The 23810-nt window shown below is 33.7% G+C and overlaps 1 protein-coding gene across 1 annotated transcript in view; it reads left to right on the forward strand.

Annotated features, from left to right (window-relative positions):
* The window catches only part of LOC111140884 (LDL receptor related protein 1B), a 1957146-nt gene that overhangs the window by 1452231 nt on the left and 481105 nt on the right, over positions 1-23810 (forward strand). Inside the window, exons 37-38 of the mRNA XM_022493131.1 lie at positions 9108-9242; positions 9817-9946. Of these exons, the coding sequence (XP_022348839.1) occupies positions 9108-9242; positions 9817-9946 (265 nt within the window). The remainder of the gene's footprint in view (positions 1-9107; positions 9243-9816; positions 9947-23810) is intronic.

A 23810-nucleotide genomic window follows, 5' to 3' on the forward strand; every position in this document is an offset into this window, starting at 1 on the left:
GGGGTCCTTCCTCAGTCACTTATCCCCTGAGACCAGGGGTCTTGGTGTCAAGGTGTTTGGAGTCAGTGGTCTCACAGAACATTTATGGTAACTCCTTGCTTGTCATCTATTGTGCTGAAAGACTCTAAAGATAGCATTCTCTCTGTCCCTTACCAGGAGGATAGACGCTATTTGCATTACAAGGCATGTGCAAAGTGGGGTGGGGGTGCAGACCTTTGCAAGAATAGAACCTGGAGCAAAGGGAAAGCAAATAAACAACAAATGCTTTTTTAATGGAGTCCCTTCAATTTTCCTGTCTCATCAGAATCAACAAATCTAAAAATACACCATATGTATATATAAAATAATAAATTATTTTATATAAAATATTTTATATATGCACACACACATATGCATATATATATATACGTATATATATATATATATATATATACGTATATATATATATATCCCCCCCCCAATTTGAAGGTCTCCTCCAACTGGAGGGAAAAAAAAAATCCCAGATATGATGTTCTGGATATGGCGTTCTTTTCTTTTTGAAAATGCCTTTAGTAGTGAGCCATTAATAGCAAAGAGATTGTAATGAGATCAGGGTAGCATTTTACAATAGCAATCTCCTTCATAAGACCTTAGACCCTGTTGACTAACAAGTGTTTTTCTTCCTATCTGTGCTTTTGATGAGTTAGCTGGTAATTCTCAATCAGCACACTATCGCAGACTAAGCAACTTAAAAATCACTGAGGTGAACCATTATCTTGAGTATTTTTTTTTTTTAAACTTCTCTAGGCAATTCTACTGGACAGCCGTTAGAGGAGTATTGAGTTTGAACTGTGTGAAGGCAAACCTGTTGCTCAGTTGGGGACAATAGTTATAGAGGGTCTGTTTTTGGAGACTGGGTAATCTGAAAGGGGAGGGAATGATAAATTGAGATGAGATCAGAGGAGAGTGGTGTGCAATAAGGTGTGAGGCCAGGGCTGCCACTGAAAAATCACCTCTGGTGGGTATGACCAGAGCACTTTCTAGAATAAGGTATCTAATTTTCAGTTTGAAGTTTTTTATGTTGTTATAATTTATCCCCCAATCCCATGCTTCCATAAATTCTGTTATTTATTTATATTTCATGTGTGGGTAGGGTTATAAGAAGTGGATGAGAGGAAAGGGCTGAATCCAGTATCTGTGTTGAAATGACTGACATATACCAAGCACAAAAAACAGCATTTAGATATACGATGACTGGAAAATGTAGAAGTGATGTGAGAAAGTCTTTTCTTCCCAAAAATTACAAGATGATTTCCAAGAGAACAAAAAGTAGGGTTTGGATTGGAGGTAACCGCCATATGTGTCGAAATTTTAGAATGAAATCCATTTAGAAATCATTATGTTAACTAAGCTAGAGGAATTAATGAATTGCATGTCTTAAGGCAGACTTCGTAAACAGAGAAACAGTTGGATTTCTGGGCCTCCCTGTTAAGGTCACTGCTGATAAATGACAATAAAAGCCTCCTAGAAGCCTTATATTTTTTACCTCAAAGGGGAAAGTCTAGGTAACCAGCTCATCTGAAAGTGATGGTAAATAATTAAAGTCCAAGTAAAAACTGATGGTTGGAGGAGATGGGTGAAGGATATTGTTCTTTCTGATCCCAAGAAAGAATAGTCATAGGTAAAACATTCTCTGGAATCCAAGCCTGAAGTTTATCAAGAAACCAAGTCTTACTTTACATAGAATTTCCAATAAGTTAGCATGTGCTTTGGGGAATGAGCATAAATGTCTTTATTTTTAATGTGTGGGATACAGTATAATGGGTCCAACAAGATGGGAACAAAAAGACATTGGCAAATAAATTAAGCTAAACAAATTTGCAAATTTTAGTACTCATGATTTGGAACTGTCCTTAAGTAATTCTTTGTGTTGTGGATCTAACTTAACTTTCTAAACAAGTTCTTTGTAAGCTCTAAGAAGGTACTAGCAGAACGTATTACTAAAGATTCTTGTTTTCTATAAAATGTCTATAATTTTATTAATTTATAAACCTGGGAAAAGTAGCCTCCTAAATGTCAACCAGATTCTGAGCTTTCATTGTTGTCATTTGCCAAATTATTACCTTAGGAATTAGGTACTAGGTATTAGAATCCGTCCACATTACCAGATCTAAAGACCAAACTCAGATCCCTTTAGAAGGATTTGTTTATGTTAGAGGTTTTTGTTTTTGTTTTAATTAAGGGAAAAGGAAATTTATGGTAAGATTTTTAAAAATAAATTGTGGGGTACCTTCTAATTTTTGTAGCTTCGTTAACCATGACAATACATTTTTTTGCGATCCAGTTGTCTTCCTCACAGCAGCTGCTAGATTCAAAATATAGCCACATTTATACATAGTGCGATAAAATGGTCTAAATTTACCAGCAACGTACTGATAAAAGATGACAGAAGAAACTTGTTCCTCAAGCACTGATTATAACATTTTTAAAAGTTCATTTTCAGAATGCCTCAGTTTCTCTTACTCTTCTTATATCTCCAATATTCTCTGTTAAGTCATATTAGCATATGGAGTGGCTATGCCAATGATAAAATAGAAGTGCAATACCCTTCCTTCCTTTCTTCCCTTACTTCTGTCTCTCCCATTTTCTTTATAGTTCCTTGTATTCTGATAGCTAATAGCTCACAAACTCTTTCCATCTTCATGGTTTTTGTTTTGTTTTGTTTTGTTTTTTTTGCTTTTTTGGTTTAGTTTAGTTTAGTTTTGTTTTGTTTTCCTGATCCTCACAGCACTGGCTCTTATTTTCAAGATAATAGAAACAATTATAATAGGAGTTGGGAACACTTATAGTCTTTCAGTGTTCTGGTGTTCTCAGAATTAAGGTTGGATGTCACCATTTTTACCAAAGTTGAGATTGTATTTGTTATATTTACTTTACCTTTTAGAATTCTAGACAAAATAAAAGACTAAAGCCTGGTGATGTGTGATCAAAGCGCTAAGATATAGATCTTTTACAAAAATATTATAATATTTGTAAAAGACTCATCCAAAAAGCCAGTATTTTTCTTGGCTTCACTGTAATTTTCACCTCTCAGACATATTCAACACTGGTGCAGGAAAGAAAAATAAAAATCCTGGTAATTGAGGAGGAAGCTAAAATAATAAGCTCCCCTCTACTTTTTGATAATAATACATTCTAAAGCCATTCCTTAGTTGAAGCCAGTCATTTGCCCCTTACCTCCTAAGGTAAGCACTCTCAACCAGAGTAGAACAGCACAGACTGATTCCTGGAAAGGGGAGAATCTTGAGAATTTCTTGCCTCTTCATCTGTGGTAGGAGTTCTTCCTGGTTGTATCAGCCAGAATGAAAGAATGGTGGAGCGCAATTGCAGCAGAAAATGGTATGCCAAAAGTATATTTTTGATTCTGTTCAACATATTTCTTATTGCCTTGAATAAAGATATAGTTGAATAAAGATATACTTATCACATTGTGGGTATCACAAAAAGGAGCATTGGATAACATGATTTTTTTGAAAAATCTCAATTGACAAGATCACTGATCAAATGTAACAGGGTAGCATTTAGTAGGATAAGTGCGAAGGTCTGTAGTTAAAAAAATAGATGTGGTTTCATAACCATTAGTTGCACGCTCTGGGAAAAATCATATGCTTTATTCTTTTTAGCTCCAGACAACAAAGCTAGTTAAAATGAGAAAAAATTACAGAGAAAAAGGAAAATCTATGTAACAGCTAAAACTGGGCAGAACTTTGAGATACTATATTCCTTTAAAGTGCAACCAAAAATTAAATCTTAACATTAGAACATCAAGAGTTGAAAGGAATCCTAAAAGTTATCTAGGTTTTACCTTCTTTTACTTATATCTGTATATCTGTCTTTCTATTTGTATATTCATATTCATATGTGAGGAAACTGAGATCAAGAGAGACAAAGTAACTTTGTGAAAGTCTCATGGGAAACGGTGGGACAATCAATGTTAAGATCCTAGCCCTAGACCCCTTGCAATCAAGTCTGTTATCTTCCTGATGTGTTGGTGACTTTTTCATTAGGAGAGGGAAGCATGGTAACCTTATACATCATATTTTATCTTTTTTTTCTTAATTTTTATTTTGGTATGGTGTTTTCTGAAATAGTATCTCAGTTTAGGTGGGGAAACAAGACTTTGAATTTTCTAGAAAGGACCCAACGACCCAAGCTAACATGGAGACAAGTGTATTCACAATAAATAATAAGTGTTCATTAATCATAAAAATAGATAATAAAATTATATAATTTATATAAATATAAAATTTTATTCTATAATAATAAATTATTTTATAATAATAGATTATTTTATAATAAAATAATTTTATAATAGATTATTTTATAATAAAATAAAAATTTTATATACTAATATATGTTATTATATATTAGTATAAACATAATAAAAATAGTAGTGAAAGGCCTTTAAGAGATTTATATTTCTTGTTTCCTATTTTCATATAGGACTGTGCATAATCTAGTTCTGTAGATGGTCAGCACTTCAGCTTAACTCAAAAAGTTTAACTTTTTTCAGCATCAATAAGCTTCTCCCTTATTTTACAGACTAATATCATTATAACCGTATGCAGTTTTTCTTTTAATTCTGACTGTAGTTACAATGCACAATAGCTGGCCTCCAATCTCTCTATATGTAATCCTTGAAAATAGTTACCAATATCCTATGTGTCTTATTATATCTGTGGGGAGCTAATTATAATTGTTATTACCTTAAATTACAAATTCTATTTTCCAATCCTATGATTATTTTATGTATTACCAATTACCATATGTCTCAAGACAGTTTATTTTTAATTTAATTCCAGAAGTGAACTCTGTGATTACAAGGACTGTCTATCATGTTTGCCACTAAACTCCTAAGCCTATAATAATGTTTAACACACACAAATATTCTATAAGAATGTGTTGAATAAGGATAATTAAAGTTAAAAAAATATGTTTTGGAGTAAGTATCAGGACACAGTTATGATAGTCTTTTCTTCCCTTTCTATATTTATATGTATTTCCATTTTGTATCTTCACCATTTGTTGTAAAATTTTATCATCTTTCAGTCTGATTTTATTCTTAATTAAGACAGTCCTGACATAATTTGTTTATTTTGCAGATATTCCCAGATATTAGAAAATACATTTTTTTAAGAAAACATAGTCTTATGTATTAGTCAACTTACTCAATATAAAATGTATAGGTCTGAATACGTATGTGAAAGAATTGATAAGAAAGAGATTTGGATATGAATGACTGATTTAATTCTGTTATTTAAGTCCTCTTTACTGTGTCACCACAAGATTGATTTGCTCACTAATCTCCCAAAATATCTAATAGAAATAATACAAGGAAACTTTTCAGTTCCTCAGTGCTTTGACCTAGTGGACTTGACCATTTAGAGATAACCTCAGTGTTACAAATTAATCTATTACCCACGAAATGAATATTCATGAACTATCTACAGCGCATGTGACTACCTTGGTAAAAGTTGGGTCAGTTACAATCCCTACCTATGAATTATCTCAGAGTCTGTGTTTTTATTTTTTTTAAGGGTTTGCTTACTTATTTATTCAGAGAGAATGAGCATGAGTGGGGGGAGGGGTAAAGGGAGAGGGAGAACGAATTCCAAGCAGCCTCCAAGCTGAGTGTACAGCCCAAAGTGGCACTCAATCCCAGGATCCTGAGATCATGACCTGAGTCGAAATCAAGAGTTGGACACTAACCAACTGAGCCACCCAGACAACCTCCTCATGGTCTGTTTCTAAGAAAAAAAAATGTAAAGCCCCGATTTCAGCTCAATATAATAATAAAAGTATATGCGAATTGTAGTTTGTGAAGAAGAATGTTTCTTGGTTATATGAAACAGCAGTTTGCAGCCTGGCAGAGTTATTAGAGGGTAATTCAAAAGTAAGATTCCCATATAAAATAGGGTATTTCTTCCTATTACTTGTGAAGATTGTTGTGAATATTTTCTTTGAACTTTTGCAAGATTACTTGCCTGTAATACGTATAGGCTGCTCATGCTCCAGTATTGTGAATTGTTAGTCATTTTTTTTTTCAAATGCATACTTTCTTCTCATTGAGCTTATAAAGTTTCTCATGATAAACTCTGTGTCTTCCCCATATCTCTCTCCTTCAGCCAGTCTTTGTATAGCACATCACATTCATTCATTATTCAACAAATGTTTACTTTGAGCTTACTGCGTGTCAGATATTATTTTTCTAGGTGCCAGGGATAAAGCAGTGAACAAAGTAAAGTCTTGACCCTCACAGGATTTGACAGTAATAAATGCTATGGACAAAAATAGGTTTGATGAGGTGGGTAGAGCATGTCAAGGAAATAATTTTTTACAGGTAGTCAGAGAAAGTTTCAGTAAGAAGGAAGGGATATTTGAGCTAAGACAGAGGTATGCAGATATCTGAGGAAAGAGCTCCTAAATAGGAGTAATGTAAAGAACTTAGACTGGTAGTATTTGGTTTCTGTTAGGAAGAAAAAGTCTGTTACCAGAGAAAATGAGTGAGGGCGAGAATGGAACGATGTCAGGTGAGAGAAGGTTGAAGGATATGGGTAGATTATGAAGGTAATGGGAAGAAACTTTAATTGTGCCTTGGATGAAATGAAAAATGATTAAAGAGTTTGAGTGGAGAGGAGAGAAATGATCTTGTTTACTTTTTAAAAGGGTAACAATGGCCCCTAAGTAAAGAAAGGACTAGGGAGGAAAGGGGAGTACTGAGGCAGAAATGAAGCTGGGCAAAAAGTTAGAAAGCTATTTTCAATATAGTTGACCTTGGACAATGTGGGGATTAAAGGAACTGACCCCTATGCAGTTGAAAATCTGCATATAACTTTTGACTCCCCCAAAATTTAACCTCTAAGAACCTACTGTTGACTAGAAGACTTACAATAACTTAAACAGTTGCTTAACACATATTTTGTATGTATGTTCTATGTATTATATACTGTATACTTAGAATAAAGCAAGCTAGATAAAATGTTACTAACAAAATCATTAGAGAAATACATTTAAAGTACTTTATTGAGTTTATTGATGCTGTAAATTTACATCATCTGCCTACAGGATAAAATGTCTGTCTGTGACTATATAAATATTGTTCAGTATATTTACTGAAACAAAACAAAACAAAACAAAAAAAACCATGGGGGCACCTGGGTGGTCCAGTGGGTTAAGCCTCTGCCTTTGGCTCAGGTCATGATCTCATGGTCCTGGGATTGAGCCCCACGTTGGGCTCTCTGCTCAGCAGGGAGCCTGCTTCCCCCTCTCTCTGCCTGCCTCTCTGTCTACTTGTGATCTCTGTCTGTCAAGTAAATAAATAAAATCTTAAAAAAAAAAAAGAAAAAAAACCATGTATGATGGGCCTACACAGTTCAAATTTGGGTTGTTCAAGAGACAACTGTGCTTCAGGCAAGAGTTAATAGTAGTTTGGATTGCACTGTAAGTAGTAGAGAGTGTGAAAAGTAGTTAGATGATGGATATGATTTGAAAGAATTAAAAGAACCAAAAATACTTTGTAATAGATTGAACACTACACTATATGGGTGATGGATTAGATGTGAAGTTTGAGAAAAAGTATTCAAGGATAATATGAGGTTTTTAGCCCAAGAAACAGAGGATGGAAATATCATCCATCATACCATCATGGCTTATGGAGTTGCAATGTGAAAGACTACAAGGGAAGAGTGTTTCATGTAGAAATCCAGAATTTGTCTTTTGTATACCAAGATTGTCTACTCTACATAAAAGTGGAGATACAAAAAAAGCAGTTAGATATATGGGTCTAACATTTGCAGAAGAGAATTTGGATTTGACATAATGCTTAGTATTGATGCAAAAATAATGTTTATTGTTCACTGATTCACTCTTTCAAATGTTAACTAATACTTTAATAAAATTGGAAAAACCAAACAAGTTCTTTCTTCCCAGATAAATATTTAAAAATGGTATCTTCTCTGCTTCAAACAATTATATATTTGACTTACCATTCTTGAGAACAAGGGGATTTGGAACCTTTTTCCAATTAGGCAAAAGAATTTAGACTATATTTTACTTGAAATGGAATCTCAAAGCTTACTGATAAATGGCTTTATTATACTAATTACTTTTTCTTTATTTCCATAGTCTGTCACTGTGCCAGAGGGAAATTATATTGGTCTTAAAGGATTTGTTCTTCAAATGGCCACATAGGTCACAACACAAAAACTTACTTAGTTGGTGGCAAATTTATTATTTAATGATTTGTCCCCAGTGTCTTTCTGGTGGCTATATTTAAAATCATTGGTCTATAAACGCTACCCTTTATGCATATGCATGGACATACAATATATTTCATTTAGAATCTTTAGACACATTTTTCATTCAAATATTCAAAAAGCACTGTTATTTAAAGACTCTGCAATAGCATAGAGCCATTTTTCAAGTATTCTTAAGCCCATTTGTACAATCAGAGTTTGAAAAATAATGTAAGGGGTTTGTACTTGACATTTGGGAAACTAGTACCTTAGAAGGAATAATTGAATGCTAGGGCATTTTTAAGACTTTATACATTTTGAATGACCTTATGCTTAAAACACTCTTGATATAGTTGAAATGCCCTTATGTTTCTTTCCATTCTCTCTCTACTTTAAGACTTTGTTGATTACCTCCAGTAGTATTCTTTTTATATTTAGAGAACTCAGACACAGGTATAGGTGTGAAGGGAAAAACTGTGGTCCAAAATAGCATGGTTTGACATCAGAGTTGCAAAATAATGTGAGATAAGTATTTTTTGAGTTAAATGAGTAGAAAAATGAAGAAAAAACAATCAAGGATGTGATAGGTCATTTCCACATATATCTCAAAAGTACTTTTAAAAAACCATTTGATTAGGTTCTTTCATGTTGTTTTAATATCTTTCTTGCTATTTGTGTTAGTAAATTGTCCTGAAGAATATCTATACCCTAGTATACCCAGGATGATAACCCCCAAAATACTAATACAATGTGATCCTAATACATACATTGATATCTTTTATAGTGTATGTGTATGTTTTTTTCTTTTTTTTTTTCTTTCTGTCTTATCCATAGAAAATGATACCATCTACTGGACAGACATGGGCTTCAATAAAATTAGCCGAGCTAAAAGAGATCAGACTTGGAAAGAAGATATCATTACCAATGGCTTGGGAAGAGTGGAGGGGATAGCTATTGACTGGATTGCTGGTATAATCCATGGCTTTTTCTATTCTCATTTCCTACCTATTCTGTTAGGATCTCAATCTCCTTCATAAAAATTCTGTTTCCAACTCACAATAATTTTTTTTTGTACTCTTAGCCACGGGGATAAATAGTCTTTTTGCTCTTGGCTTCATTCTTTCTAATGCTTTTGAGTCTTTAGACAAGTGTTTTTATGCAGAAGTAGATTATGTAGTGTTAACTTTGTCCAAATCTCCGGGGAACTGTGAGGCAGGTAAACAAATGTGTTAGAAGTTCTCTTTTGCCTGAAGTCAGTAGAAAGTTAAAATAGATCCCTTCTTTAGGTGAGAGAAGTTTCAACTTATTTTTAGCATATAAATGTATCATTATATAGTTTAAACCACAGATGCATGAGATTGGGAAGTATTTGCATATTAGTTTATTTACAACTTTCTGCTTAGGAAATGTACACATTAAAAAAATAGGAATATATGATTTCTTGATAGTTATGCAAATGCTTTAGAAAGTTAATTTTAGCCATAAATAATAAATACTTTTCTTTCTTACAACCATATTATAAACACACCTGTGTTTCTCCTAGGTAACATATATTGGACAGATCATGGTTTCAACTTAATTGAAGTTGCAAGACTCAATGGCTCTTTCCGTTATGTAATTATTTCCCAAGGCCTGGATCAACCAAGATCTATAGCTGTGCACCCAGAGAAAGGGTAATTTTAAGCTTTACATATATCTTGAGTTTTAAGTGAGTTTTCTTAAGTTTCATTTAAAAAATCCAGATGTTCATATTAATATTTATTTTTACTCATAGTATTTGAAATGAAACTCAGTATTTTACCTGAGCAAAAAAAGAAAAGTTTATTTTCACTCTGTGATGTATATTTTAGAATATATTTGATGAGGTCATATTTATTACACAGTTCTTTAATGGATGTGTAAATCCAAGTAAGTATACCAACATGTTTCTGGATTCTCAATTTAAAGTTCTCTCCTACCACTGTTTACAAAATGGGTATTCACTTACTTGATGAGTGATTAATATCCAACCTCATTCTTCAATATTTCTAAAGCTTCAATTTTCGTTTATAAGTCTATGATTGCTAAGACAACATGTTCATCCAAAGCTTTGTATTTTTTTCCCTTGAGTTCCAGATAAATATGTCTACCTGCCTTTTTGACATCTCCATTTTTCCATTTAGATGTTTCATAGATGCTCAAACTTTGCATATCTAAAATTAAAATGAATTCAATCTACCATCAAGTTCTATTAATATTTCTTTTCCAAATATTATCAATCTACTCTCAATATTATCAATCAACTCTCCATCTTTGCAACTCCCACTTTAATTAAATCTGTTCTTATCTTACACATACAACTCTGCAATAATTTCCCAGTTCATCTCCTAACATCATTAAAGGTTACAGTGAATTTTTTTCCTTTAATATAAATCTTGCTTAAATCCTTTTGAGGGATCCTCGTTGACTTTTGTGTAAAGCCCAAATTTCTGTTGTGATCCTTCTTTCATTTTTTTTAGTATCTTATGTATTTACTTGTTATTTATTTATTTATTTATTTATTTATTTTAGAGAAAGCATGAGCAGGTGGGCCAGGAACAGAGGGAGAGGGACAAGCAGACTCTGTGCTGAGTGAGGAGACCCATGTGAGGTTCTGGTACACGGGTCAGGGATCGATTTGGGGCACAATCTCACGGCCTTGAGATCAGGACCCTGAGATCACGAACTGAGCAGCAGTCAAGAGTCAGATGCTCAACCAGCTGACCTGCCAGGCACCTCTGTTGTGATCCTTCTGAATCAGGCCTTATATCAAGACTCAGGCTCATACTCCTGCTACTACTACTTTGTGATATCTCAGTCAGTCTCTGTTGGACTACATAGTTTTAAAAATATTTTCAGATACTTCCTGTTCTTTCCTATTCCTACCCTTTGAACAATCTCTTTCCTTTATCAGCAGTGTTTTTCTTCCTATTTTTACTTTGCTAAATTTTGTTTATCCTTCCCTGGCTTTGTAAACAGATTAGATTGTTCTATTCTGTGACACCAAAGTACCTAGTACTTTGATTACTTTCATTTTTTTCTAAATCCCATGCACTAATATTTGCTTATTTACTTATATTTATTTGCTTAGTAGCTCTGTTTTTTTTCTCTGGACTGGATGATGTCTCCATTCTTCACTGTGCTATGAGGAGAATAGTCATGCGCATTTGGTTTATTTCTCTATCCCCAGTGTTTAGTACAGTGGCTGGTAAAAAATAAGATGCAGACTGATAACTGTTTTTCTCTTAAGCAGTGATATCGAAGTCATCCTATTATAAAACTTTATATAACTTTCCACCACTGTGTTTCTTTCATTGCTACTATGATTTGACTTCAGTTTTTTGTTGGTTTTTAAAGGGTGGATGTTTTTATGTTAATAGAACTCCTCTTCTTTTTGGAGGGATGGGCAAGTGAATCATGGTGTATTAGATAACGTGATGCTGATTTAGAATGAAGTCAATCTATGTAAAACATCAAATTGGCTCTTGTGAAAGTCTACAAACTTTCTTATTTGTTATAGCTTGTTTGTTGTTTTTCCAATATCTTCATTTGCTTCAGTTTCTTGACAAATGTTATAAAATTAAGTCATTGTATTAGTACAGTGAAAAAGGAAACAAAGAAGATTAATATAGGAAAGTGAAATAACACCTGCAATTTGTCACACTTCTGGCTAAGATTATGTTGTAAAAATTAAAAAACTTGCATTGGTTAAGAATGCTCTTGGATGCAAAAATTTTGAGTGTAAATTTTTGGAGTTTTTCTATTTTTTTTTTCAACTCTTATCTTTACTACATTATATTCTGTCTTAGACTTCATGTCTTGGTCTCACTGTTGCAACATGTTTGATATATCATCAAGGAGTTTGTTTACACTTAAAAAGAAAAGGGAGAGGATAAAAACAGCTTTTCCTTGCTGGATCATATTTGGAAAGGAAAACATCTTTATGTCAATTCCTTTGTTATCCCTTAATCAGAAATAGATTACATGCCCATCCTTAGATCAGTCAATAGACAGAGGGAAAATATTATTTTGACATACTTAACAAGTTATGTCTCATCACATGGGCTTGCATGAGGTCCCAGACCTAACAATATGTACAACAAACTCAGTTTCTCAGCAAACTCAGTTTCTATTACTAGGACGGATCTTGAGGAAGTGAATTTCAATGAATTTCAAAGAGACATTATGAGGAAGAAGGAAACCAATTTTCTTGATTTTTCCATTTCAGTAGTCATTCCAACACGCTCTCCTTTCTTAGTTCATTTTCTCTTTGACACCTTAATTTTGGAGTTCCCCAGGGCTCAGTCCTTGGTGTCATTCTCTCTTCAGTAGTCTCATCCCACCTAAATGTTAAAGACTGTAAAATGTTGAAAGCAAGACCCACCTCACTCTAAACTCTAGATTTTTACGTTACGGACTACTTCTTCAAACAGATCTGTGGCAGATTTTATTTTCCAAGATGATTACAATAATATCTGTCATTTCACATGCTCTCCTTAAAATGTGATATTGACACTTCCAAACAGAGAAGTGGAGCATCTTTTTCATATACTTGAATTTGGGTGGATCTCTGACTATTATGGAAGTGATACTATGTAAAATCTGAAGCTATATCATAAGAGAAAAGAAAACTTCTACATGGTTATCTTGGGACATTCTTAAAAACCACCCTCTCTGCTGTGAGGAAGCCAAGGTACACCATGAAGGGGCCAGTGTAGGTGTTTTGGCTAACAACCCTAGCTAAGGTCTGAGCTGAGAGCCAGTACCAATTGCTAGATATGTTGAGTGAGTGAATCTAAATGATTCCAGTCCCTAGCTATTATGTTACCTCCACCTTGGTGGCACCACAGTGGATGTGAAGGAGGAATGAATGGTTCCTACTGAGCTCTTATCAAATTGCAAATGCAGAAGTAAGTAAGTTAATGTTGTTTTAAGCCTTTAAATTTGGAGGGGTTTGCTAGAAGCAATAGATAACCAAAAGAAGATCCACCAGAAATCTTAACCTTAACAGGTTCAAAATAGAACTGAATCTTTCTCTACAATTATGAGTCCTCCATTAGTTGATGCCTGTCCTGTTACTTCAGTTGCTTAGGTCAAAACACTTGGTATGATCTTTGGTGTCTATCTCGTATACCCTATATCTAATATACCAGGAATTCTGTTACCCTTTCAGTATATTTAAAGGCTCACAACAAACCCAGAGTAGTATTATTTCCTCTATTTAACAGATAAGGAAACTGAGTCAGCTATTTTAAATATTACTCTGCTTTCAAATTGATATGTGGGAGAGTTAGATTTTTTCTAAACTCAAAAGTCATGCTACAACATATGCATATGCATGTGTGTGTAACATATCACACACACACATATATATATAGGAAAACATTACAAAAATTAATAACCAAAAATATCAAAATACAAGGAAACAGTTTTAACAGTTTCAGGATAAAACTGTAATGAAAATTTAAAAATCAGAAGTATAAGTAAAAAAGAAGATAAGCCATAATGAGAAAATTCTGGAAAAAAATTAGGAGAAGAAGCTTATAAAATAATTTTGACTTGAGTCTGATTTCCCCTTCCCCTGTAGAGGCCCTTGCCTACAACCAAGTGTGTGCCATTACATCTTAAGACTGTGAGGGAAGGGTGTGCTTCTGTTTAATTCCAAGACTGTAACACATGACTCAATTGAATATGTCCATATCACACTCATAAACTTAAAAATAAAGTGTACTTTTGGCAATGTGATGGTACTTTAAAAATCTCTTTTTAAATTCTAATTTATAATCAAGCAATAAATCATTATAACCTCAATTGAGAAAACTTGATCGATTGCTCTATTGTGGATAATTATTCTAATGGTAGGAACAAATATAATTTGAATGTTATGAAATCCCAGAGATACATAGGAAATGAGTTTGTTTCTAATAAAGAATTTCTTCCCCTTGTATTTATAATAAGCCCAACACTTCATTTGTATGATCGAGAGTGTCTTGTGCCTGGCCTATTATAGATTCATGTAGTTCAATTTCGCAGGCCTCTTGCTGCTGCTGCTTGTCAATCTGTAGTTTTCTTTTTTATTTATTTATTTACTCTTTGTTGAAACATAGCATAGGACCTCAAGTTGTTGTTCCAAGTCTTCTCTTTAAGTATATTTTTATAACTCCACAGCCATCTTAGCAGAAAAACATACCTACTTCTCTCTAGGATGATTGAGAACATCAGGCAAAGGGACCCACATATACTCTGATTTCTGCCAGTTTATTAAAAAAAAAACAAACAAACATTTATGAGTGCAGCATGCTGGGTGCAAGGTCATGTCAGGGCATCTCCATCTCTTCTTCAGGTTTCAGTTCAGTACATCTTGACAAAATAGGACTGCTTATAGTGTGAAAGACACTGGTAGGCACTGTAAAGTATGATAGTATAAAAATCAGATGCTGCTTCTGTTCACAATGAGTTTTCTGTTTTAACAGTTTCAGTTAAAGTAATAGTCTCATATTGTAACGTGAGATTCATTTTCAGGTTTAAAAAGCCTAGATCAGTATGACTCAAGCCTAAATCTCATTCTAAAAATCATGTTAACCTAATTTCTGTAAGATCTTTGTGAAGTTACACTGAGTTTTAAGAAAGAAGAGATCGTGTATAATCAGAGTAGGTAATCACAGTGAGGGTAGTAGCAACAATGGTGATGCTTAGTCAAGGTTTTATAGATAAGACTTGAAGGAGAGAGGTCTCTGAGATGGGGAGGAAATATATCATATGAAGAAGAAATAGAATAATCAAAGCATTGGTAGTGGCAAAGCAAAGGCCATTGTCAAGAGCATAGCCACTTAGAAAAGAGCCTACAGGTAGCTGGGATAACTTGGAACCATGAAATAGACAATAGCATTCTCCACATATTAAAGAAATTACCACAAACACCTTCTCTACTTTCCTAAGTGGATATTAAAATGGTCCTAGACTCTCTCCTAAACCTTCTCTCAGGCCCCAAAGCCTCCACATAAGCAATGGTTAGAAGTGTAATGAGAGTTTATTGATATTGTAGTATTGTTTAAATTAGGGAATTCTTAGAAATAGTTACCATCCTAGACAGAGTCTTATGGGGGGGGGGTTCTTTCTCTACCCTCAGGCCAAGTAATGGAGAGAGCTACAGGCAAATATGTAAAGGGGAGACTAAAATAAATAGAAAAGTTCAGTAAGTGAAAAGAAAAGAAAGGAATGAAAGGGAAGGGAAGGGGAAAGAAAAGAAAAAATAAAGAAAGGAGAAGAGAAGAAAAGAAAAGAAAAGAAAAGGTCACTTTCTCACTATAAGTCCTTAGGCCAGTAGGAGTTTGATCAGAGCTGCAGAGAGGGAAACATTTTAAAATACTTATGAAATAATCAGTTTGGATTCAGAAAGATCCTGTCTTTTATTCCTGAAAACAATAATCTTAACATTATTTTTTTTTTTCTTTTAACTGAAATTGTCTTGGAAGTCCTGGATTCTTCTGGAAAAAAAGATATTCAGTAGAGTATATGGAATCAAGAGTTGGATAAATATAAAGTCACTTTGGTTATGCCAATGGTTCAGACTCTGCAATAAACTATGGTAGTGAATGAGATCACCAAAAAAGAGTACAGAAAAAGAGAAGTCTAAGGACAAAAATGAAGAATGTTTATAGTTAGGGAATAAAATGATTAAGAGAGAGGAAAAAGAAAATCAACAATAAGGCCAAAGAGAAAGAAAAGTGAATATTTCAAGCCCTCTGAAAATTACTGTGTCATAGAAGTCAAGGGGAGACAGTTCCAGGGAGAAGACTGTGCCAGCAGTAAAGAGCTGAGGAGAGATTAAAGCGAAGAACGGAACATGCAGTTGATGATCAGTGTGATATTGTTAATTGTTATCAATTTCAAGAAAGTGATAAAGACAGAAGCCAAATATAAAGAATGAATAAATGAAACATAATTAGAATGTAGAACTAGCATATTTCATCTACAGGGACAGAAATTTGGTCAATGAAGGGAAAGAGGGAACAATAGAAATGTTGAGAAGATAGTAGGGTATGGAGAAAGTTTTCCTCTGTGTAGGAGTCAGGGGGTACTCCACATGTTCATAGACAGAGGGGAAGAAACCGGTGGAAAGGCAAATTTCAGGCAGTGTAGGAAGAACATGGACAAGGAAGAAGCAATAGAGTGGGGCAGGGAGAATAGAGACCAGAAAGCAAAATGGACAAAATTTGTGTCTTACATCAGGTACCCTAGAAACAGATCCTGGAATGAGAATTCAGTTCAGGAAATGGGAGAGAATCAGGATAGGAAAGGGGAAGAGACCGAACAAAAGTTCAACTGTGAGCAAGGTCCAGGTCTCCACTGATTACTTGGGGAGCTCTGAAGTGTAAACCTCACTTGAGAGCAAGGGAATTTGGCTTTCAAACTCCCACCCAACCATTCATTGAATGAGGACAACCCTTGGGAGACCTATACTCCCAAAATTTCGAGCTCTCAGAATTGCTTGTGAAAGAAGAGTTGCTAGTTCCTGTTCTCTCAAGAAAAGTGCCTGTGGGAAACTGTTAGAGACAAAGGACACAGAAGCTGGGGCTGGTGAATATAGAAACAGGAAATAAGATCTGAGGATGTCTAGGTGGAACACCAGCAGAGTTTGGAACCCCAACTTGGATGTCTCCTACCTTTGAGGTCTTCTGAAATATCTTGATCTCAAATGCCTATGTCCTTTTTGGTTATTGAAAGGATTAAATGAGGTAAATTTAAGTGGAAGTGTTGAATTAGGGGAATTTCTCTTCCTCCCTCTAGTTTTGGAGATGGAGTGAAGAGACAGGATGGAACAATAAAATATATTTTAGCAATTAAAATTAGTGAAATTGAAGAAACTCATAGGCTTGTAGGTGATAGTCATAGGAATAAGGGTAGCAGCTTTAAATGGATAAGTAAGTTTTGCTAAAACTATTGTGGTGACTAGAATATGAATAAAAGAACTTAAAGCAACATGAATCCAACTGGGATAGATTTCTAGGATCTAGTTAGTATGTTTCTATGACCTAGAGTAGTAATAGCACCTTAGCAGTAGCAAAAAACAAAACAAAACAAAAACAACAAAAACAAACACACACACATACACAAAGAGAGAGAGAAAGAGAGAGAGAGAAAGGGAACAGGGGGTGACAGATTCAAAGCTGGATTGTAATGGAATAACCATGAGTTGCCGGTCAGGAGCTGAGGTCTAGAAGTTAGTCACGGAATCGTGGAAACCTAAAACAGTATATTAAAGTCAGAGAGTAAAGAGTAAGGACACAAATGACTAAGACAACTCTATAAATTAAGCAATGATTTCAGAATTGGTAAAATTGGAAATAAAGCAGTCCCATGTGGTAATTAAGATGAGTGTGTGGCCTTGCTTATGTAAGGTAGGGGTAAAGGAGGGATATAGGTCCCTGGAACAGATGAGGTGAACGTGAGCTGAGATGTTCACAAGGTCATCAACATGAGTCATGAAATCCCTAAGAATGTCAGCAGTGGAGGGAGAAGATGGCAAAGTTTTCAGTGAGTAGTAAAGCAATTAAATAAATTCAGTGGTCAGTTGTGATAGTGATGACCTGGTATGAGAAAGTAGGATGTGTGAATGTATGCTGTGAATGTTTTAAAATAAGTGAGTATAACCTCAGAGAAGGTTTTATTTCTTATTTAAATCTCTACTTTAATTTTCTCAGGTATCTCATGCAATAACTCTGCTGTCATCCTTAATCCATTCCTTTCGATGAAGCCTTTCTCTTTCAAATAGGATCAGATCTCTCTCATTTGAAACAAACAAACAAACAAACAAAAAAGAAAAAAAAAAACAACCCCCCAAAATAATATCTATTTCTCTCTGCATGTTTACTTCTCAACTTCTTAGAGAAGTTCTGTTCCTTCCAGAATTGTTAAAAATTATCCATAGCCAAATTCATATTTTTTTCTAGATTTCACACCATTTGCCTTCTCTTTGACATATTTTTCCAATGTTATCCACTAAAGAATTTATTTTCTCCATTACCTTCTCTAACTCCGAGTTCTCTTGCTCTCTCTCACCCCCTCCATATACCTCCTCAACACGTCTCTCTTCGTGTATGTCTTTATATGCCATTCCTTTCTTGTTATATTTACCCTTCAAAACATATGTTCATGTTTTTTTTTACATCATTCAAAGCATTGCATCCAAAGTCTTATCTTCATTCCTTCACTTATATTTCCATTTTTCTTTAGAAAATCTTTGAATGTCCACTGTCATAGAAATTTAATATATCCACCTACCTTTAGTCTACTGACTTCTTTGCCTAACTATTGTATGTCTTTTTGTCCTGACAAGATTGAAACTTACTTTAGGTTTAATGTAGTTTTTCATCTGTCACTAACTCCTGTCATCTCTTGTATCCAGATGTCTCTTAGATTTCCCATTTCTTTCCATTGCAACTGTGAGATCAGCACAGACTCAGCTGGAGTATCTCATTAAATATTTTTGAATTCCTAATTTTAAGCCCCCCAAACAAAATTTACATTTTAATCTACAAAACAAGAAATCTTTGAAATATATAGCAATAATTCAAATAATACTTACCTCCATACCTCACTTCTTTTTAAGAATATTTCTTAAAAATTAATTAAGTCACATGGATAGATGTTTCTCAGGATTTATAGTTAAGAATTGATACACCTTTTTAAATGCTATGCTGATTTTCAGGAAATGTTTATTAGAACATTGGCTTCCAGGTAATATTACATAGACTAGGTGTCAAAATTCATATCATATGAATAAAGTACAGCATTTTCATATTCTCGATGTTAGAAGTTAAAACATGTCAGGTGATGTCGCCAAAGAAAAAGGTGAACAATGATGGAGTAAATTAGCTGAATCCAAGATATAAATGTGTCTTGAAAGGTGGTCATGAAGCCTGTTCTGAACAATGGAGACTTGAAATCTTTTAAAATATAACCAAATGCAAAATAGAAAGCATGTATGAATTTACTTCAGCTTGAAAAATTAGTTTCTTGCTTCTGTTGACTTTTTGTAAGGCAACACTTCTTTTTAGAAAAATTGAAATGTAATAATTTTTTATGCTAAAAACTCACTTCCTACAGTAGGAGTCACAGTATGTCACTTTGTATAATACCAAAAAAGTTGGTTAACTTTCCATAGTGTATGATCTCTAAGTGAAGCACAAATACTCATTTTTTTTAAACTGGGCTGTGCATTGTTTTGTTAATCGAGCTTTATATATTTATGATCATAAATAATTTGCTGAAAAGTGTTTCTTTTCATAGGATTCAGCTTAATATAGGATTTTGGTGTTTGACAACTACATATTGTCAAGTGGTCTTTGATTGATTATATATATATATATATATATATATATATATATGCTTTTAGAATATGCTTAACAATATACAAAAGATCTTGAATGATAGTTTAACTCATTTTGAGATAGCAAGAGTACAGCATAGCTTAACACTATATCCTAAAGTATGCTTTCATCTCAAGGCAAGATGACACATAAAATACAAGTAGATTTAAATTTGGTTTGCAGTGGAAATAATGGTGGAATTAGGCTGTTAGTATGTAATATTAAGATGCCACGATGATCAAATAACTCAGAACATCCCCCAAATTATAGGCAGCTACCTCTATAGGTCTCTAAGAAAAGCATATAAACAAATTATAACAAATGGAAGAAAAGCATCACACTATTTTTCACTAGGAATTTCCTCAAAAATTCTGCTAACACACTGTTTTAGAGCTAGTTAGGTTTTGCTCACCTCATCTTTTACTTTATGCTTCACCTTCACTCCTTAACCTCTAAACATGAATCTTGGATCTTATCCTCCCTGCTAAAAGCAGGAAAGGAGGACTAGAAGTAATAAAGATGCTTTGGGTTATCTCTTTAACTCAGTGGCTGATGGAGGAGAGAGGTCAGTAAGTTCATGCCAATTCCCACTACAGGAGGGAGCTTCTGGTTCAGAACACCAAAGCCACGTTGAATAGAAACCAGAAACAGCCACACATAAACTTATGAACTTACCCTGATTTTTTTAAAGGATCTGACCAATAAAACTGTGGTTAAAGGGTAAAAGAGAAATTTGAAAGATTTCTCTATGTACCTATGGAAATTGTCTCAGTATCTTTCAATGTGGACTATCCAGGGTAGGTTGGATAGACTCATGTATTGGAGACAAGTTAGAGGTCATGAAACAGTTTGTAGATTTCTGTGTGATATTTTAAGAATTCTAAATCAGCTTATGAGTACTATAAGGCTAGGCTCTAAGAATCTAGGTATTAAATATTTCATAGGAAAATATATATATTTTAGGGACACATCGAATATTATATATTTGGGATACCTAAAATGAATAAAATATGACCTTTTACTCAGGGAAAACTTGTGAAACATGTAAATAGCAAAGTAATATCATATATGTATATATGCATATTTATTAAAATGAGAAGATGTACAATGAGGTAGGTGTAAATTAATTAATTAAGGAACTAAATATAATACACGCTATAAACATAATATGCTATTGCATTACAGATGCCAAATATATTTTTCTTTGTGAGTATTTTTATTGATACTTCTCCAGTATTGACTGGGCATACACATAATAATTGTTTCACTCAATATTGTGAAGTAAGGAATCAAGAAGGAATCTGATGTAAAATGTAAGAATAACAGAAACCAGAGCAAGACCTGTAGAATAAATGATAAATATTATTTTAAGTTTTAACAGAAAAACAGAACAACCCAGATGGCCTATATTTTTATTTTGGCTCAAAAGAAAAGTTCATTTCTGAATTGTTTATGGAAATGACAACTTCTCTCACCATTGCACGTTTTCAGAGTTGAAGCCTGTGATTTTATGACTTCGAGACTTAAAGCTTAAATATTTAAATCAAATTAAATTAAATACTTAAAGTTTCAAGTATTTCTACTGGCATTTTTTTAAGGTAATTCTTTATTTACCCTTTTGCCTCTACCGTTAATCAGTGGGTTTCATAGGGTTGCTAAAGCCACTATATTCGGTATCATCAGCTGCTAGCACATAATAGGTACCTACTTGATATTTGTTATGTGAGTACATGACTGCATTAAAAGAATACATTTGAGAATCATCCACCAAACTACAGACCAAAAAAAAAAAAAAAAAAAAAAAAAGTAGTGTTCAAGGTTATACTGTCTCTAGACTCTTCCTTTTAGCACGTGTTCTGCTATCTGTGCCTGAGTTCTTTTTATATTACAGTAACCTCTAAGCAATAGTAACACATTCAGGACACTTGAAAAGTGATTTGGGATTGGCATGGAATGCTTTCTCAAAACAAAACTGCACATTAAATGAAGAACAAGGAAATGTGAAGAAGCCCTCACAGGAATAGAGAAGGTTCTACTTTACACCGTTTCCTCATAGGGGATGAAGGATGTCAATTCATGTATTCATGAAATGTATTCAGAGCTTTATATTATTTGCACGTACCCTAAAGATGGAGACATTGACATGTTGGCCTACAAATCATTCGATTAGTATGAGTTTTAAGTAATTTTAATGAAACTGCTAAGACATTGAAAATTGCAAGCAGGTTTTTGTCAGATAAAACTCATGCTCTCATAAAGGCTAGCTGCTATTGTTAATTTGTAGGGTTTTTGTTTTGTTTCTTTTTGTTTCTTTGTACTTTTTGCTGATAAAGTAACATACTGTTTACCTCCCAGTATGGCAGAGAGAACAATAACATTCTTTTTTTTTTTTTAAAGATTTTATTTATTTATTTGACACAAAAAGAGATCACGAGTGGTCAGAGAGGCAGGCAGAGAGAGAGGCGGGGAAGCAGACTCCCTGCTGAGCAGAGAGCCGGATGTGGGCTTGATCCTGGGAGCCCGGGATCATGAGCTGAACAGAAGGCAGAGAGGCTTAACCCACTGAGCCACCCAGGAGCCCCAGCAGTAACATTCTTGATTCTCAATCAAGGCATCTACCTATAAAAGAATTACATGATCTTCATTTTTGTGCCAGCATGGAAATTTTTGGTTTTATCTCATCTTTCTTTAGCATATCTGATAAAGTATATAATCATGCTCTCTCATAACGGCATGGGAATAGAAAGAAGTGGTGAGGTTATTGTAAAAATTGAAACCCAGATCTGTGTTCAAAGGAAATAGTTTAGCAGTTAAAAAGAGAATCTCAAATTCAAAAAAAGGATTGATTCAAATTAGTTGCTTTTCACTATTTTCTTATGTCTAAAAAAATCACATTTAATCCTGTTCTTTTTATAATAATTTGGCCTTATTCATTCTTTTCTTTCTATCTCACACTTTTTACCCTTCCCTACCAAAGCCAAAGCTTTATGTTAGCTTTATTTCTCAAAAAACTTTATTTATAATTATACAAGGGCATTTGTAATATTTTCTATATTTTTGAGCTTTAATCTAACTAATTGTGAGAGGAAAAAAAGATTTGTTTTCCTTTCTAAGTGTACCTGTATGTAAGGTAATTCTGATTATTGGTACAATGGTCATATGATAAATTCAATAAACTTTTGGGGACTTTAGGATTTTCGGTGCAACCAAATGGAATATTTTACCTGTTATTCAAATGTCAATAATTAATTGGGCATTAATATTGGAACATAATGTGTATTCATTGCACATTTTCCTGCCAAAAACTTCAGTGTCTTATTAAGACAATGTGGATATTTGTGTCATGATGATTTCTGACATTATTCTTATAATCCTTTCAAACCACTTTTGGAATGTCCCATTTTTGATTTTGTGATTGTAAATTATATAACTGCAAGCCTCTGTAAATTCCCATATTACTAGGGAATAGTATGGGAATATGGGAATAGTAAATTCCCATATTACTAGGACAAATTATTATCCAGAGAAACTTCAATTATACAACACAGTATTTGATTTAGACAATTCTGAACATTTCTAGGTCTGGAATAACCTTGAGAAGTATTTTTAGTGCTAGATTAACCAAGATAATTCTCTAAAGGCAATTTCCTTCACTATATCATACACCTCAACAAACATTTCACTGTGGCAAATTTTGAACTCAAATGGGAACAAAATCAATCTGTAATGCTGTCACTGAATCTTAATTTCCATGGGGTTTCAAAAACCAGTGACAAAGATTTTCATTTCTTTCCTTTGTGAAAAATCACATTTAGATACCAAGAATCTATGTTCATTAAAGGTATCTCAAGTACATCTATGTAAATTACTATCTTAAATTAGTTATAAGTTTCTCTCTCCAGTTTTATAAGCTTAGTGTTCTTTTTCTACATTTAGTTATAATCCCTGAAGGTTCTCAAGGTGCTAATTCTATTTGATTCCTTATTTTTAATTTCAGTTTAAGGAGCAAATAAATTACTCCTTTCTTAATACTCATAAAGTGTTGCTTAATTTTAGTAGGAATAGAATCTTTTAGTTTTATTAAGTTGATAAATTATTTAGCCATAAAAGTGATTCCCTCAGTCAGATCTGGCTTCATATATAATGA

The sequence above is a fragment of the Enhydra lutris genome, unplaced genomic scaffold, assembly GCF_002288905.1.
Source record: "Enhydra lutris kenyoni isolate GAN:26980312 unplaced genomic scaffold, ASM228890v2 scaffoldscaffold1, whole genome shotgun sequence".
Lineage (NCBI taxonomy): Eukaryota > Metazoa > Chordata > Mammalia > Carnivora > Mustelidae > Enhydra > Enhydra lutris.